The 20,088-nt window shown below is 36.6% G+C and overlaps 1 protein-coding gene across 35 annotated transcripts in view; it reads right to left on the bottom strand.

Annotated features, from left to right (window-relative positions):
• Positions 1-13,200: 13,200 nt before the first annotated feature.
• Positions 13,201-20,088, bottom strand: part of TRDMT1 (tRNA aspartic acid methyltransferase 1) — a 76,427-nt gene continuing 69,539 nt past the window's right edge. For 15 of the 35 annotated variants that reach the window (XR_011534905.1, XM_070600807.1, XM_070600808.1 and 12 more), the window contains one exon: positions 13,201-13,974. Coding sequence is in view for 14 of the 35 variants with exons in the window: in XM_070600807.1 (XP_070456908.1) it covers positions 13,874-13,974 (101 nt within the window). In the remaining 21 variants the exon portion in view is untranslated. Of the gene's footprint in view, positions 13,975-19,594; positions 19,922-20,088 lie in introns of those variants that run through there. The other 20 variants (XR_011534917.1, XR_011534897.1, XR_011534906.1 and 17 more) reach the window with 3 other exon arrangements.

The following is a 20,088-nucleotide window of genomic DNA, read 5'->3' as shown; positions in this document are numbered from 1 at the left end:
GATAACTCACATACCTATGCCCTAAATTTAGCCCTACCCTCAACCCATGTTTGCAGCAGCAGCTCTGACTGCCCATGGGTCCTGTCCCCATGCCTCCTGCAGCTCTTTACTGCCCATGGGTCCTGACCCCATGGCAGCAGCAGCTCGATTGCCCACGGGTCCTGTCCCCATGGCAGCAGCTCTTTACTGCCAATGGGTACTGTCCCCATGCTATTCCACACTATTCTCTAAATAAAAGAGCACTACTGCCAGACCTTGAGAGTCCAAGAACTCTTTCTTTTGACTCTTCAGCTCACCGACCCTGCATCACAGTTTTCTGTCCGGATGAGGAAACTTGGCTAGAAATTTTACTGCTAAGTGTGTAGACTTTATGTAGCCCCTTGTTTTCCATCTTTTCTCCAAATTCTTGAAGAGCCCTCAATGCTATATTAATAAAATTCCTATAACTGTTATTTTATAGGGTCCATTGTTCATTCTTACTAGCTTCATCCAAATTCCATTGTTTTATGGTCTTAATAAGAATTTATTGCAGACCTATGACATCCTCAGCAACGAGGGAAATTCAAAAGAAGTAAAGGTCATGACCTTCTCCAGTTTGCAATAAAGGCATATCTGCAAATCTAGACAGCTGTAATAAAGCAACATCATAAAGATGGGTGTGACAACATGGGACAAAATATATACTAGTATGCTGTTAGGAAAACAGCCTGTACCAAACTGAGAATGAGGTCCTAAACCCAGGCTGGGCAGACTATAGACACAGTGGCTGTGTAAGTCCAGGAGGGTCATTTTGGAGAAAGTGTTTGGGTAAACCTGGGGGCATTGATTAAGGGCCTTAAGTGGCAGGTTAAAGAATTTCAATTTAACCTTTTTTGATTTAATAGGGAGCTGCTCTTGTATTTTGAGAGAAATAATCCTTACGTGATATTTCTGGCAGGCCAGCTGAACCTATCTAGAGGGCTGGCTCAGTGAGAGAGTCCTGAGAATGAGGAGAGAAGGTTGAAATGGAGAAGCGCTTTGGAGGAAGAATGGCAACATTCTCATACCCTATATTCTAGCTCCCATCTCATTTTATAGCTTCAGTCTGGTTTTGTTACTTTCTTTAGTCCTTTTTCATTTTCATATCGGTTTAAAACAGAACACTGTAGAATTAATCTGTGTTTTTAATGTTAATGGAAACATTTGTGAATATAATGATCTCTTTTAACCTTTATGACACTTAACACATTCTCTTCTTCAGGGACATAACATTGCCTAAGAGGTACATTAACATATGACTTTCATGATTTTCTACAAAATTTCTGAGTAATACAATATTGCTCCAATTGTCTATTCATTTTCCATGAAGGATTACATAAAATAATTATGCAAATTAATGTAGGTTTAAAACTATTCATTTGCTCCTTTTATGGGAAATGTGTTACCTCCTAGGAAATTACCAAATCCACTACTGCGATGAATTGATCTTTTTGAATGCAGTGTGGTCTTGACTCAGGGAGCATAATCCAGGCATTTCTTCTCCATGCTCATTACTACAGTGATTGCAATTATCCTTGAGCAGAATGAAAAAGAATTATGAGTTAATCATTACCATTTGAATAATTCAGGTTTGGCAGAGATTTTCCTGAAAAGGTACATTGTTTTTTATTGAGAGTTTGGAGGACTTTTCTGCTTTTCTCAGAATGTTTTTCAAAAGTAAAATAATCCCTATATAAACAAAGAGAATATAATCAGAAAATTCATATCCAGAGGCAGGGATGTAATAGAAGAATAGGGTTTCAGGTAAGGAGCACATAGGTGCTAATGGCACATGTACACACACACACACACACACACACACACACACACAACAATCTACATATTAACTCAAGCTAAGGTCATATGTTCTAGAAAACATAAAATATGTACTGGGGGGTCTCTTGTCATTGTGAGACAAGAACTGGTTAAGGATATCGCACATAGCAGAGGAAACACAAATTGCTACGATTAATGGCTCCAAAAGCCAGTGAGGAAATACAATACAGTTTTCTCGACCTCCAACAGCTCTTGACACCAGGAGTTTAGCACTTCCCCTGGATTAATCCAAACTTGATTTCCACGCAGGCCTGAAGCAGTGAAGTGGAGGTGATCTTTGGTGAAGACCATGGGTAAACCCTCCTGACATCCCTTTCCAAGGTAAGCTAAGAAAAACAAAATAAGTGTTCTACTGGGTGACTCCTAAAATTCCCTGAACAAGGCAATGAAGTGAACGATTTAGACACTATTTGTACTATAAACAAAGGAAAATGCCAGATGGCACCAACACTTCATTTTGAGTGACTGTAGAGATGTGGGTGGTAAACAATTGCAACTTGTATTGGATTTGATCTTTGGAAAGAGGGAAATGCATTTTTCTAACAATAGGTTGTGTTTGATGAGAGGAAAAGAGCAAGTGAGGTGAGCCTGTCGCCATTGAGGGGAAAGGAAAGAAGAGTTTAGGGTACTTGGTGTGCTCCGGACCTCTGCCTCTTGTGCTTTTAATTGGAAAGATATGAATAGAAGCGGTACAGAGAGGTACCTTATCTGGGGACGAGAGGCTCTGCTTCACCGATGTGATTTACGATGGGAGGAGTGTTTTAACAAGGCTGATGCCTTACAAAGGGCAATCACTCCCAGGAGATTCCTTAATTGAAGTGCCACAGAGATCTGTGGGAAGATATAAGGTGTTGTCATCAAGGGCAGGAAGAAGGATGAGATGACCTCACCTCTCAGTCTTTTTCAGGGCCATTATTCTAAGATCTATAAAAACCAAAGCCTTTGTCCCTTTGTCTGTTTTCTTTTATAGGCTTGGGCTATATTTATTACAGAAGTATTGCTAAATCAGGCTTTGTCAACAATTCCTAGACCCTGTTTAGAGGAGGCATAAACAATCCCCTTGGGGTTATTTACACAATTCTGGTATGAAATACTTTTCCTGTAACAGCTATCGTGCTTTTCTTGTTTAGGTTGACTGATAGAATTAATCCAGCAATTCCCCAAGTCATGAAAGCCCATGATGATACCGCTATAATACTCAGCATACTCATATTCAAGTCAGATTAATTGGACAATTCTTTATTAGGTACTCACTATTTGTCAGCATCTGAGAGAGGTGCCGAGGAGACAGAAGTGGGTAAGATACAGCCTCTGTCCTGGAGGAAAAAAGTCTGGGGAGGAGACTGTATTACATGCCACCGGAACGCAAACGAAGTAGTGACTTGAAAGCTAGTTTACAATGATCAGTCTCTATGATAGAGACTTGGAATAAAGTATTGGTTTTGAATGAAAGAGTATTTTTAATTATAAAGGTAATATAACAATATTACATTCGATTTGCAAAGTATAAACAAGAAAAACTAGAATTTAATTACTCTAATGTAACTCATCTATTATTTTATTCCAATTTATTTTTAGATGAATAATTTCACATAGTTATAATCATAGGATATAATGTATAAAAATGTGCCTCTTCCTCTCTTTATTTCACACAAGCCTAATTCACTGTCACTACCTGGTCTCCCTAACTATAACTGTAAAAAGCTACATAAAGTTTTATATAAATATGGAGAGACATAGAGACAAAGAGAAACAGAGACAGAGAGATACAATTCATATACCATAAAGTTCACCCTATTTAAGTGTACAATTAAATGCTTTTTAGTATATTCACAGAGTTGTACCACCAACACCACTGTCTAATTCCAGAATTTTTTCATCACCCCAAAAAGAAATCCTGTACCTCTCAATTCTCCTCTTTCCCCTTTCCCTGGGTATCACTAATCTACCTTGCCTATTCTAGACATTTCATATGAAAAGAAATCGCACAGTATGTGCTGTTTTGCATCTGGCTTCTTTCCCTTAGCATAATGTTTTCAAGGTTCATCTACGTTGTAGTATGTATCAGTACTTTGTTCCTTTTTATGGCTGAATCCATCGTACTAATATACACATTTTGTTTACCCATTTATCAATTGATGAACACAGTCATTTCCACTTTTTGGCTATTGTGAATAATGTGTTGTGAACACTCATGTACCAGTGTGTGTGGACATATGTTTCCAGTTCTTTTGGGTATATACGTAGGAGCAGAATTGTTGGGTCACATGGTCACTCAAATTTTGAGGAACTGCCAAACTGTTTTTCAAAGTGGCTGCATAATTACATAATGTTTTATTGATTGGTTTCACAATCACTTACCTCACCAGTCTTATGGTTGGACATTTATTCTGCTTCCAATTTTGTTATTTTTAATATCTTCATTCCTACAACCTTTTGTCCCTTTGAATTATATCATTAAGGTACATTCTCTTTGTGAGTCTCTGCCAGTCTCCTCATTTTAATTAGTATTTTGACCAATTATATTTAAGATAATTATTGATATGGTAGAGCTTGTGTGCCATTTAATCATTTGTTTTCTGTCTCCTCTGCTTCTCATTCCTCTGTTTCCCTTTCTTGCTTTCCTGTAGGTTACTCAAATATTTTTTAGGATTCCATCTTGATTTATAGTGGTTTTAAGAGCATTTCTTCATATACTTTTTGTAAGGGTAGCTCTGGGTATTACAGCATACATACACGACTTATCACAGTCTACTGGTATCAGCATTTTACCACTTTAAGCAAAATGAAGTCTCACTTCTATCTAGGTCCCTTTACCTTCCCCAAGTTTAAATATCTTTGTCTTGAGCATCAGTTGGTATTATAATTTTTGCTTCAATCATCAAATGTGATTTATAAAATTCATGAAGAGAAGCATAGTTCATTGTATATATACATATTTCTGCTCTTTTCACTGTACTTTCTTCCTTCCTGATGCTCCATGATGCTTTCTTTCATCATTTCATTTCTGTGTGAAGAACTTTCATTAGCCATTCTTTATGGGTAGGTTTGCTAGCAACAAATACTTTTAGTTTTGCTGTATTTGAGAATATCGTTATCTCCTCTTCATTCCTGAAGGGTCATTTGGATGAATATAGAATTTGCAGTTAAGAGTTCTTTCCTTTCAGATTGAAACAAAAAAACAACCCACTAACTGGGGAAAAATATTTGCAAGTCATATATCTGACAAAGGCTTAATATCCTTAATATATAAAGAACTCTCGCAACTCAACAACAAAACATCAAACAACCCAATCAAAAAGTGGGCTGGAGACATGAACAGACATTTCTCCAAAGAAGATACACTGATGGGCAATAGGCACATGAAAAGATGCTCATCATCGCTGATCATCAGGGAAATGCAAATCAAAACTACACTAAGATATCACCTTACACCCGTTAGAATGACAAAAATATCTAAAACTAATAGCAACAAATGTTGGAGAGGTTGCCGAGAAAAAGGAACCCTCATACACTGCTGGTGGGAATGCAAATTGGTGCAGCCACTATGGAAAGCAGTATGGAGATTCCTCAAAAAATTAAAAATAGAACTACCATACGATCCAGCCATCCCACTACTGGGTATTTATCCAAAGAGCTTGAAGTCAGCAATCCCAAAAGTCCTATGCACCCCAATGTTTATTGCAGCACTGTTTACAATAGCCAAGACGTGGAAGCAACCTAAGTGTCCAGCAACAGACGAATGGATAAAGAAGATGTGGTACATATATACAATGGAATACTACTCAGCTGCAAAACAGAACAAAATCATTCCATTTGCAATAACATGGATGGACCTTGAGAGAATTATGTTAAGTGAAATAAGCCAGCGAGAGAAGGACAATCTGTGTATGACTCCACTCATATGAGGAATTTAAAATTATGGACTAAGAACAGTTTAGTGGATACCAGGGGAAAGGTGGGGTGGGGGGTGGGCACAAAGGGTGAAATGGTGCACCTACAACATGACTGACAAACATTAATGTACAACTGAAATTTCACAAGATTGTAACCTATCAATAACTCAATTAAAAAAAAAAGTAAAAAAAAAAGAGTTCTTTCCTTTCAGAATTGAAAAATGTTGTGTCACCTGCTTCTGGTCCCCGTGGTTTCTGATGAAAAATCTGTCATCATTCAAATTGTGTTCCTCTATGGTAATGTCACTTCTCTCTGGCTGCTTTTGACTTTTTTTTGTTTTTAGTTTTCACAGGTTTAATTGTGATTTGTTTTGGTATGGATTTCCTTCAGCTTATCCTGTTTGGGGTTCACTCAGCTCCTTGAACCTTTATCTTTTGCTAAATTTGAGACGTTTTCATCCATTATTTCTTTGCATATTCTTTCAGCTCTATTCTTTTTTCTCCTCTGCTTCTGGAACTCCAATTATATAAATGCTGGCTTTTTTGTTATTGTCTTTCAGGTGGCTGAGGTTCATTTTTTTCCCAGTCTTTCTTCTCTGTTATTCACATTGAGTACATTCTATTGATTTATTTTCAAGTTCACTGATCCTATCTTCTGTCATTTCCACTCTACTACTGGACCTATCTAATGAGTTTTTATTTTGGTTATTGTATTTTTCAGTTATACAATTGCCATTATTTCTTTTTTAAAAAATTGAGATGTAATGCACATTCCATAATGCTTATTTTGTTACTTTTTAAAAACTCTTTCTGTTAACTATTTCTTTGCTGAGCCTTTCTATTTTTTGTTTCGAGACAATTTGTAATTACTTGTTGAGGCATTTTTATGATGAGTGTTTTAAAATCCTTGTCAGATAATTTCAACATCTGATTCATCTTGGTGGTGTCATCAGCTGACTGTCTTTTCTTTTTTATTTTAAAGATTGGCACCTGAGCTAACAACTGTTGCCAATCTTTTTTTTTTTCCTGCTTTTTTCCTCCCCAGTATATGGGGGGTCAGTATATAGTTGTATATTTTAGTTGTGGGTCCTTCTAGTTGTGGCATGTGGGACACCACCCACCATGGCCTGATGAGTGATGCCATGTCCACACCCAGGGTCCAAACCAGCAAAATCCTGGGCTGCTGAAGCAGAGTGTGCAAACTTAAACACTCAGCCACGGGGCCAGCCCCTGACTGTCTTTTCTCATTCAAGTTGTGATTTTCTTGGTTCTTGGTATGATGGGTGACTTTACATTGTATTCTGGATATTTTTGTCTATTATGTTAGGAGATTCTGCGTCCTATTTTAATGTTTTATTTTAGCAGGACGTCACCCTTTTTATGTTTAGCATGTAGGTCCTAGCCTATATTTTGGTCTATGATTCAGTGGCAGTTTAATTTTCAGAGCCTTTGCAGTGTCCTTTTGGTCTGTTTGGTTTATCTGATGCTGCTAGGGGTCCCAGTGGTCCTTGATGGTGCTACTCCAGGGGGAAAAAGTTTTCCCAAGGCCAGGTCACATGGTGCCTCTAGGTTGGGGGAAGGGAGCATCTTGCCCATGGTGACGCAAAGACTTCCTAGGTCAGGCCCTTTTGCGGTGGGATCACCCTTGCCAGTGCCCTTTAGCTGCCCAGGGTCTCTCAGCAAGTGAGGGGAGTCTCAGGCTTGGCAGGGAAGTAGAGTGTCCCCCCTGGATACTTGTCAGTGGGGGAATCCCTATATATTGCCCTTGCCGATGGTATCAGAGTCAACTGGCATTATCAGCAGGACTCCAGTTCCATCTGGGGTAGGAATGAGCCATCCTGGGCTCCCTTATGTTGCTAGGTTGAGGGTCAGGAAACACCATGCCTGGGTCACCTTCTTCTGCTGGGTGGGAGGTTGTAAGACATCCTGCAACTATGTTCCCCCTCCAGTCTTGGGTGTACCTAGATGGTTTGTTTTCCTCTTCCTACTTCCAGAGTTCTCTTTCTGATGTCGCTTGCATTATTTTATAATCACATCTGGCCAAGAGAGCAGACTCATTTCTCCTTGCTCCTCCCTGGAAAGTATAATTATCAATTCTGGATAAGTATGATTAAAAAATTTCTATCTGCACAACTTCCCCCAAAGCCAAAAGACCAAACCCTATCCTAGAATTATTTTTCAAATCATGTGTTCCAAACCTGAGTAGGTTTGGCTACTCCTCTGTGTACAGAGGAAGTGGTAGAAACACAAATGAAACAGTTCTCAGGAGAGTGACTTAAAGTCACTGTTTAAACTCCACAGTGTGATGGCCTTTATGTAGCTTCTCTATCAATCCAGTATGGCAACTATTTGCTCATTTAACAAATTTATTCAGTGCTTACTATGTGCCAACTACTATTTTAGTCGCTTGCAAGGTAGTAGTGAAAAAAAAACATCCTTGCCCTCCAGGAAGTTTACATTCTATAAAACATGGAATATTTTTCATTTAAAACCAACTCAAATCATAGTAACTAAATCATAGCAACCAGCTTACTGTTTCTTCATCCACAGGATGAGCTTTCCAATAGCAAACACAACTTACACATACTGCACGAGGAGTATCAGATTTTCATTCATTTTTGTGTGTGTGTGTGTGAAATTCGACTGTACTTGTGTGAGAAACTAGCTAAGTGAGCAAAATAACAACTATTTTAGCAAAACTGATATTCATGTTAAATTAAATTTGAAGGCTGAAATCTGTTGAATGTCTACATGTTTAGCCAAGCATACAAATCTGGTTGCAAATATGCAAGTATGTTTTGAGATTTTAAAGTGACTTTTTCCCAGTTTTCCTAAAATGACTCACAGCTCAGGGAAGGCCTTCTTGGGAAGGGACTTTATTAACAGAAGCTGATAAATGGAAATAGAGTGAGAAAACGCTGATGATGATCTGGGGTGATGGGGTGTGACCCCTGGAGACTGGGAGCAGTACCATAAAGAGAAATGCTAAAGTCAGTATGCGTGGAATTGACTTTAGAATGGAGGATGATTAATTTGTTTTCAAATACGCTAAATTTGTTGTGACAGGAAGATATTCAAGTTAAAAATGTCCCAGCATGAAAATTCCAGAATAAAGCTTAGGAAAAATATCAGAGCTGGTGTCATCTGGGTGTCACAGGCTAAAAGGCAGAAGTTGTAGGAGAGGGTGCGACTTCTGAGAAAAATGTCTTGGGTAGTGAAGGGCAGAGACTCCTGAGGACTGAATCTTCAGGAACAGATAAGATTTCAGCTCCAAACCTCTGCTCTCCTCTCTCTCTTTAGGTGATCTCATCTGATTATAGAGCCAACTTGGCTAAATAAACATGTTCCCTATTTACACTCTTGTAATTTAAATCTGCCCTGATATGAATAAACATAAAGATACAAACAAAATAAAATACAGAGCAAATATTTGAAATAAACAGTGAAACTATAGTATGTACAAGCAAAGAAATGAGAACATCCGAGGGCTATGAAGAAGAGTTCTATTGGAAAATTAACTTCTTATTGTCTACTTTTTGTGAAAATTTCTGTCCACATTCATATTTGTAGGAAAAATAAGATTTTGGAAGCTTTAGGAACAAGCACACTGTACTTGAGGGAGAGTTCTAAGTGTTGGATGTAGTTGAAAATAAAGACTCAGAACTATGATAAATATAAAACAAAGTTATTTGAGAACTTGGGGAGTAAGAGGCCAAAAAGGTCTTTGCTCATGCTCTTATTTATTCAACAGATACATTTAAAAAGGAATAAACTCACAAATCAAGACAAAAATAGTAATGTCGTTCAGGTCATGGTTGCATAAGCTTTTGCAGAGTACATGAGTATCTAGTGTAAAATGTTCTTAGAAGTCCTAAAGGGAGGAACAGATCCAGAGAGGCCAGGAAAATGGAGTTTTTTAAAAGTGAAGTTTTAAAATTTTAGTAGCAAAGTGAAGGAAAGACAAGAGAGGAAAAAATGGTGCAGACAGGTTGACTGCTATAAACTAAAGTTGAAGAACACATGTAGGATTCTTACTGCTTTGTAATAAAATGTGCAAAGGGACATTCCCAAACGAAATATTATAGGTGTAACTAGACATTTCATGAGTATGATGAATGAAGAAGGAAGAGGCTGCACTGGAGGTGGATCAAAAAAGATGCATGTTAAGAAGTGGACACGAGAGTTGTATGCAGCACACTGTGACATTGGAAGCGAGAGAAACAGAGTTCTAGCACAGGGACGTTCAAAGGCTGTCCTGAAAAGTTACATAATGAGTTCAATTACAAGCTATGAGAAAACTGCTGAGACCATATAATCCTCACTCAACTTCAAAGTCCAAAGCTATTAGTAAGTCAGTTTATAACTGGGGGTCTGAAACAGTCATAATTCCAAGTAAAGACCAAATTATGAAAAGTTCACCTTCTTTTCAATAACAACCAACTCAAGAAAATACACTTCTACTACTTTGCCTATATAGGCTTAAAATTAGATCCTTATTGTATTATCTTGGCTTATTTGGGAGCTTCTTGATTCTACAGTTTGATTTTAAAGTTATCACGACAAAAAGAGCAAACAGAGCCACTTTAGTTTGGATGCAGACACTACAGCTGGCTGGCAGAATGCATCCTTCAGTGTCCGCTCGCGGTTGGCTTACTCTGTGGTTGCTTCTTTCTTCTGTACTGCTATAGCTAGAATTAAACCGGTTTCACGTGTGTTTAGCTTCATTTCTCTATCCTGAGAAGCCTCTAATTTAATAACTTCTGACTCAAACTTGGTTGAGATTGGAGCACAGAATAGATTGTGACTTTTGTTAAGGAATTCTACCCTCTACACTCACATTTTTTTAAAAAAGGTTTGGGTAGTCCCTTAACTTCCACCATTGCAGTTACTGATTTTGTCTCTTTAAAGGCTGTCTTGTGGCAAGTTGGCTGGTAGTCAGAGGTATTTTCTCACTTTTTAAGGCACAGGGCAGTGCCCGCTGTGCAGGTCTGATTTAATAGCCGGAACACTATTAAGGTCCTTGGAAGAGGGTCAGCTGACCCCTCAGGAACAGGGTGACTCACGCCCTCCTCTCTCGTTCGGCTCTCTTGCCTGCCACTAGGGATTAAATTTACCAGGCACTGGCTGCTGCTTCTGTCATCATGACCCATCTCCTCTTCAAAATCATTTCCCAACGTGATTCATTTTGTTTGTATTAATTCATTTGATCATCTCTTATTCGTAATTTTTCAGTCTGGAAAACTAACAAAAATATGAGGCAGAGTAAATAAATAACTTAAAATTATTTGGCAAGCCATGAAAGAGCACAGTGATGCAAAAAAACAGAATGAAAAATCAGTTAACTGTTAGAAACGGCAGATTTAATTACATATAGTTCTTTTAAAAAAGGAAAAGCCACATTTTCCAAAATATTGAATAAATTTATAATAAGTCCAGATATCAGAAAACAGAATTTCCAGGGCAAATTTTATGCTTATTTATTACCAATAACATATGGTGGGCATTTGACAAAATGACAGTTTCTAAATTAATTATGGATGTATATAAATGCTAATTAAATGGCACTCTGGTAAATACATCTTTACTAAGGTGTCAGTTTTATACTTGCTACTGTAGATTTTCAATTATGAATTAAGGAACAAGAATCACCATCTGCCTATGAATATACTTCAATAATTTAAAAAATTCTACAGAGCTATATTCTGCCTTCCAGTTTGTAAACAAGTGTCTCCACAGAGCTGCCATGTGTTTATAGTTGGTGCACTGTCACTCGACACTTATTTTGTGTTCCATTGCTCTATGGGCAGAGGACACCATAATTACAGCATAATCACAGTAAAACTATGAACCTTTTTATTGGTGAGAATCTTTCAGCAGTGAAAGTGTGCCGAAGTCATTCCAGATTGTTGTATATACTAAAATTTATGAGACTTGTAATAAGGTTTGTCTTTAAACACATAACAAAATGTAGATAGTGATAGTTGATACATACATGTATTGGCCTACAGCTTCCCTATATCCATATTTATCTATGAGTTTTTCTGAAAAAATCGTGGTGGAGAATGATTTTTTTTTTTAAATTTGTGGTAAAATGTACATAACACTAAATTTGCCATTTTAACAATTTTGAAGTATACATTCAGTGGCATTAAGTACATTTACATTGTTGTGCAACCATCCCCATTACCCATCTCCAGAACTTTTCACCACCCTAAACAGAAACTCCATACCCATTAAACACTACCTCCCAGTCCCCAGGTCCCCTGAGCCCAGGGAACCACTAGTCTACTTTCTGTCTCTATGAACTTGATTCTTTTACGTACCTCATATGAGTGGAATTATACAAAATTTGTCCTTTTGTGTCTGCCTTATTTCACTGAGCATAATGTCTTCAAGGTTCATCCATCTTGTAGCATGTGTCAGAATTTCCTTTCTTTTTATGGCTGACTAGTATTCTACTGTATGTATACACCATATTTTCTTTATCCATTCATCCACTGATGGACATTTTGGTTGTTTCCAGTTTTTGCATATTGTGAATAATTTTTCTATGAGAATGTACAAATGTTCATATGTACAAATATCTTGTTTGAGTCCCTACTTTCAGTTCTTTTGGGTATATACCCAGAAGTAGAATTGCTGGATCATATGGTAATTCCATGTATAATTCTTTCTTTAAGGAATCATCATCCATCTTCTATAGTGGCTGCCCCATTTTACATTCCCACCAGGAATGCACAGGGTTCCAATTTCCCCACGTTGGAATGATTGCTTTTTAAGAATAAAAATATGAATTAAAATTTTGTGATACAATTTCTGGTCTTATTTCTTTTCATTTCTATTTGTCATTTGCTTTTATCACTGAAATCAAAACCACAGGATATGATGCAAGACTTAGTCTGATTAGAAACCCTAATTCCAAGAAATCTACTGAGAGGGAGAGACAGAGAAAGTTAAAAGTTATAAAAGTTAATTCACAGAATACTCATATGGAATGAGGGCAGAGGGCAGAGTTCCCTCCTTAAAATCTTAACACCATACTACATTCCTTAGAATGTGATGGCAAATTCAACTTAGAACCAGAAGCTCAGAAGGAAGACAGAAGCAAGCTCTGATGAGAGCAAACTAAAGGGAAGTATGTACAAATGAAGAAGGGACAATGATGGAGGCAGAATTCTAGACAATGAAATAGTGGGCACCTATATTTTCTGTGGCTTTCTCATGGAGAGGTCATCAAGAATTTAGGATTATTTTTTCTGACATTTTCTTCAGACTGTTATATAAAGCTAATGATGTTGATAATTTGGTTTAAAATATCACATGCATTTGTTTAGATAAATGAAGGAATATTTAAAGGACTGGAAGTAAAATCTTCAATATTTGAAACAGGATAGAATTAGAATCATCCTTTCAGAAATAAGAATAATCACCTAACAAAAAAGTAAAATGATAGGATTCATAAAGCAACTTTAATTAACATATAAAAATGTACAGTTTATCAGGTTCATTAAATGCCAGTTATGACACTTTTACAAAATCTTCATGTAGACGTTAAAATTCTAATGTTCCTAAATTTGTCTATACCATAATATTATAAAGAGAATATTTTACACATATATTTAATAATTTCATATGAAAACATATTCTCCTAAATCATAACAATAATTTTAACTTTACAAAACACAGTAATATAAATTTAAGGAAACAAATTGGCATTTTTGTGATAAATCCAAATTTCTTATTAAAGACAGATTAAGAAATTTAGTTGAATTTTGTCAAAATTAGTTCAAGATAGAATTTCAGAATTACTACATGGATATGAAGGAATACTGTGAGCATCTTTCAGAGTTTATTTATTTATTTTTTTTTTGAGGAAGATTAGCCCTGAGCTAACTACTGCCAATCCTCCTCTTTTTGCTGAGGAAGACTGGCCCTGAGCTAACATCCATGCCCATCTTCCTCTAGTTTATGTGTGGGATGCCTACCACAGCATGGCTGTTGCCAAGTGGTGCCTTGTCCGCACCCAGGATTCAAACCAGTGAACCCTGGGCTGCCCGCCAAGATGCGGAATGTGCAAACTTAACTGCTGCGCCACCAGGCTGGCCCCCAGAGTTATTTTTAAACTATTCATATAGGATTTTGATTAGTTTAGCTACTACATGCACGTTGAGACTATTTCCAAGTAGACGATAACGCTGTTTCACTGTTATCTTCTCAGGAAATCCTAGAAAAGAGAGACAACAATTTATAACACAATAATTTGTAATAATAACTTCCAGAGATAAAAGGACACATCCTTTAGAAGAGCACAGTGGTCATTTACACAAATAAGTCCCTAAGGTCTCCATGAAGTCAATTAACAAATGAGAATTTGGTGCCAAAAATATTATATAACACTACTTTGCTTACACAATATGTTATCATACCACATTACATATTATATTATGCTCAGTGCACAGACATGTACACACGTGACATTCACAGAACTAATAGAAATCTGTGTATTAGTGCACTTTAGGAAAAGCAGTGGCTACCATTATTTCTCAGTTGTTTTATATAATAATAGCTTTATGGAGATAGCACATACTATAAAATTCACTCTTTTAAAGTGAACAATTCAGTGGTTTTTAGTATAGTCACAGAGTTTTGCACACTTTTCCACTAATTCCAGAACATTTTCATCATCTCAAAAAAGAAAGCCAGCCCACAGCTAGCATCATATTCAATGGTGAATAAGAACAGGAATAAGACAAGGATGCCCACTCTCACTACTTCTATTCAACATACTATTGGAAGTCCTAGCCAGAGCAATTAGGCAAGAGAAAAAAATAAAAGGCACCCAAATTAGAAAGGAAGAAGTAAAACTATTACTATTTGCAGGTGATATGATATTATATAGAAAACTCTAAAGATTCCACCAAAAAAATGTTAGAACTTACAAATGAATTCAATAAAGTTGCAAGATACAAAATCAATATACAAAAATCTATTGTGTTTCTATACACTAACAATGAACTATCAAGAAGAGAAATTAAAAAAATAGTCCTATTTACAATTGCAACAAAAGGAATAAAATATCTAGGAATAAATTTAACCAAGGAGGTAAAAGACCTGTAAATCAAAAACTACAAGACACTGATGAAAGAAATTGAAGAAGATACAAATAAGTGGAAAGATATTCCATGCTCATGGATTGGAAGAATCAATATTGTTAAAATGTCAATACTATCCAAAGTAATCTGCAGATTCAATACAATACCTATCAAAATTCCAATGATATTTTTCACAGAAATAGAACTCATATCCTAAAATTTATATAGAACCAAAAAAGATCCTGAATCATGAAAGCAATCTTGACGAAGAAGAACAAAGCTGGAGGTGTCATGCTCCCTGATTTCAAATTATATTACAAAGCTATAGTAATCAAAACAGTATAGTATTGGGATAAAAAGAGTCATAGATCAACAGAACAGAACAAAGCCCAGAAATAAATCCATACATATACGGTCAATTAATTTGTCACAAAGGAGCCAAGAATATACAATGGGGAAAGGATAGTCTCCTCAACAAATGGTGCGGGGAAAACTGGACAGCCACACACAAAAGAATGAAACTGGACACAAAAATTAACTCAAAATGGATTAAAAACTTGAACGTAAGACCTGAAACCATAAAACTCCTAGAAGAAAATATAGGCAGTAAGCTCCTTGACATCAGTCTTGGCAAAGATTTTTTGGATATAACACCAAAAGAGAAGACAACAAAAGCAAAAATCAACAAGTGGGACTACATCAAACTAAAAAGCTTCTGCACAGCAAAGGAAATCATCAACAAAATGAAAAGACAACCTACTTAATGGGAGAAAACATTTGCAAATCTTATATCTCTGATAAAGGGTTAATTATACAAAACATATAAAGAACTCATACAACTCAATAGTAAAAAACAAACAGTTTGATTAAAAAATGGGTAAAGGATCTGAATAGCCATTTTTCCAAAGAAGACATAGAGATGGCCAAGAGGCACATGACAAGATGCTCAACATCATTAATCATCAGGGAATGCAATCAAAACCACGATAGCTATCACCCCCTGCCTGTTAGAACAGCTATTATCAAAAAGATAAGAAATAAGCGTTGGCAAGGATGTGGAGACAAGGGAACCCTTGTGCACTGTTGGTGAGAATGTAAACTGATTCAGCCACTTATGGAAAACAGTATAGAGGTTCCTCAAAATATTAAAAATAGAACTACCATATAATCCAGCAATTCCACTTCTGGGTAATTATCTGATGAAAATAAAAATAATAATTTGAAAAGATATACGCATCCCCATGTTCACTGCAGTATTATTTACAATAGCCAAGATATGGAAACAACCTAAGTGTCCATCGATGGGTGAATAAAGAAAATATGGTATCTACATATATATATATATATATATATATATATATATAACACACATACACACACACACAATGGAACACTATTTGGCCATAAAAAAGAATGAAATCTTGCCATTTGCAACAACATGGATGAACCTTGAGGGCATTAAGCTAAGTGAAGTAAGTCAGACAGAGGAAGACAAATACCATATGAACTCACTTATATGTGGAATCTAAAAAACAAAGCAAACAAACAAATAAAAAACCCAAGCTCATAGACACTGAGAACAGATTGGTGGTTGCCAGAGGATGGGTGGGGGTAGACAAAACGGGTGAAGGGAGGTCAAAAGGTACAAACCTCCAGCCATAAAATAAATAAGTAATGGGATGTAATGTACAGCATGGTGACTATAGTTAATAATATTATAGTGCATACTTGAAAGTAGCTAAGAGTTTAGATCTTAAAAGTCCTCATCACAAGAAAAAAAGGAAAAAAAAATTATAACGTGACAGATGTTAACCAGACTTACTGCAGTGATCATTTCACAATGTATACAAATATGGAATCATTATGTTGTACACCTAAAACTAATGTTGTATGTCAATTACGCCTCAATAAAAAAAAAAAAACCAAGCTGGTATCTGTTAGTAGTCACTCCTCATTTCCCCTCTCTATCCCTCAAACACTAACCTACTTTTTGTTTCTATAGATTTGCCTATTCTGAACATTTCATATAGATGGAACCACTCAGTATGCTGTCTTTTATTTCTGGCTTCTTCCACTTAGGATAATGTTTTCAAGGTTCATTCATGTTATAGCATGTACCAATACTTCATTCGTCTTCACGGCTGAATAATATTCTCTTGTATGGATATAGCACATTTTGTTCACCCATTCATTCATTGACAGATGTGCGGGTTGTTGCTACTTGTTGGTTATTATGAACAATGCTCTCACAAACATTATGTATAAGTTTTTGGGTGGATGTATGTGTTTGATTCTCTTGGAGATATACCCAGTGGAGAAACTGCTGTGTCATATAGTAACTCTATGTCTAACATTTGAGGAATTACCAGACTGTTTTCCAGAGCAGCTGCACCATTTTATATTCCCACCAGCAGTGTACAAGGCATCTGATTTCTCCACATCTTTGTCAACACTGTTATTTGTTCTCTTTTGGTGCAGTGGTATCTTACCGTGGTTTTGATTTGCGATTCACTAATAACACATGAGGCTGAACACGTCTTCATGTGCTCTTTGGACATTGTCTGTATTCTTCAGAGAAACGTCTATTCAAATCTTTTGCCCATTTTTAAATTGGATTATTATTCTTTTTATTGTTGAATTGTAAAAGTTCTTTATATTTTCTGGATACAAGTCTCTCACAGTTGTTTTTTATATTCTGCTTCCACAAATTGACTTTCTCATGTTGGGCTTCTATTTGCTGTTTCAAAACAAAATAGCCCACAGATACTACATTTGCTGGAACAAAGTCTTGCAAACCTCAACATAAAAGACTGTCCATGCATAAGAGTGTACTAATGTTAGTTACAACATTAGAATTCCACATTCGGTTTCCTTTGGCATAGCAATTAACTAAAGAAAAAGCAACTTAGATAATAAAATGAAGGAAACAATTAAAGAGCATTACACATAGCAAAATTTCATGTACTTGTGAGGACCACAAGGTAGAGCTGACCATGATAAAGTTTCTTCATCAACACTTGATATTACACTTACTGCAATAACATAACAGTGATTAGCATAATAAAACTATATTTGCAGTTGAGAATCATCATAAAATTGCTATTATAAATAGAACATGTCTTAGGCAAGCACTATAGTCATCTCAAAAACTATTTAGCTCAAAGTAGCCAGAGGTACAAATATATCTATAAACAGTTTAGAACACCCCAGGGATGATCTTCTGTAGACTACATCAGAGGGGAAGAAAGGTCTGAAAACAAACAAGTCAGATCTGTAAAAATTTTATATATGTGTGTGTATTTTATATATAGATATAGATCCTAAAATCTCAACTAGCTTATGAAAAAAATATATAGTTTTAAGTTAAAAAGTGACTTTTTAAAAACTTAGGTACATTAAAAATAATAATCCTCAAGAACAAAGAAACAGAATTAACGAGGTCAAGACAGCAGCTTTCACTCAGGAAGTGTAAGTTAGTGCCTCTCTCTTCCAAAGCCTGCTCTCTCAAGAATGCATGCCACTCATCACAGAGGAAACCAAGACGAAACAGACGGAAGGATCAACGCAAAGCCATCATCGCCAGTGGACCAGCAGCGCAAACAACGCCCGTTTGGGACCCAGAGTAAATAACACCAGAAGCACACATGAGGGACAGCTCTGTCACAGTGCTGCTTAGGACACTATACAAATATGACACACATTTTAGAAGAATGTTAAGCAATTAAAAAGCCTTTCTTGTATGTCTCAGACATATATTTTCAGAGAGCTTTGAAAAATCCTATTTTACCCATCTAAAATTTTAAAATAATGAGAAAAAATACTTATGAAGTAAATGCTAGAAAAGCAAATAAATGCCTATCATTTAAAAAATAAAAGCTGACACAATTTTATATTATGCGTCAGAGAGTGTGTAAACATTTTACTTACGTTCACTCACTTTACTGTCACAACCACTCTATGAAGTTGTCATTGTCCCCATTTCACATATGCATAAACTAAGCAGAGAGTGGCTAAGGCAGAGAGAGGAATCAAACTCAGTCAGTCTGACTCTGGGGTCCATGCTAAGTTTCAGTATTACCAAAGGGACTGCTATTACTTGAAAAAACAAGCACTCAAATAAAACTTAGGAAATAGTTGTTATTAGACACAAAAACTCTTTCCTCTCATTAGTAGTATGGAAAGTACCTTTGATTTCTCATCCTAAAAAAGAAAAAATAATAATAATCAGGAAAGCAGACCGGGAATTAAATTGAGTCCAATTCTCAGCTCTTTGTTTGTTTTATGATGTTCTCACTCACTTTGTGACATAAACTAAGACAAGGAAAGTCTGTGTTTTTCTTAAATAACACAGCCCGGGATATTTGGGACTGAATGAGATCACCAAGAAAAAGGCAGAGAGGACAAAATAAACCTGGTTGCCATGACTACACTCAGAGAATCAACTACCAAGAGGGTAGTCAAATTATATTGGCAATTTGATCCCAATGTACAAAAGGATGCGTTCCAAAACTTCATCTGCAAATCTATTACTTAGAATTTTAAAACATGAGCTATTTAACCCATTACGTGCTTCAAGGATAGTACTGTATTAATATTACCACAACAGTGAACTTAGCAATGTTTGGCTTTTCTGCCTTCAAACTCCCAATCAGAGTTATCAAAAACATATTTCCTCCTGTGTAGCCTTGGAAGCGTGTTAGAGAGGTCTGTCTTTGCCCCTTCCCACAAGCCAGGTGCTGGGAACACACTCACCCCAGCCTAAGAAACTGCTGGCTCCCTCACATGGAGCACTGGCGCCCAGGAAGCGGGTCAGGAGGGGCCGGCTGCTCTAAGAAGCAAAGGCAACGTGTCCAATCTCTTCACAGCAACAGTCCCTGGATTTCCTGGGCTGCCAAAGGAGTTACGATTTTGTTGTTCTCACTCCTCAACTGTGTCTTCATTTTGTTCTTGAGATTCCCTGCTTCAGATCCCTAATCTTTTGCCAGTTCTGGGATCTGTGCTCCCGAGTGACCCTTTCCTTTCCCTTAGGAAAGCTCCTGTCTAGACCACCTCTCCACCTTCTCCTTTCTCCACTTACACCTTATAGGAAAGGACAAAAGCACACGATTGAAAAGAATGTTATCTTCGAGGAGAATAAACACAAACACACCCCATATACCAAAAAATAAATAAATTCCTCAACCGCCTTTTAATTTCTTCATTAAAAAAGAGCATCCTAGGCTGTATTCTCTCACAAGATTTAGTGT

This window comes from Equus przewalskii, chromosome 30 (assembly GCF_037783145.1).
Source record: "Equus przewalskii isolate Varuska chromosome 30, EquPr2, whole genome shotgun sequence".
NCBI lineage: Eukaryota > Metazoa > Chordata > Mammalia > Perissodactyla > Equidae > Equus > Equus przewalskii.
This window is presented reverse-complemented; position numbering and strand designations above follow the sequence as displayed.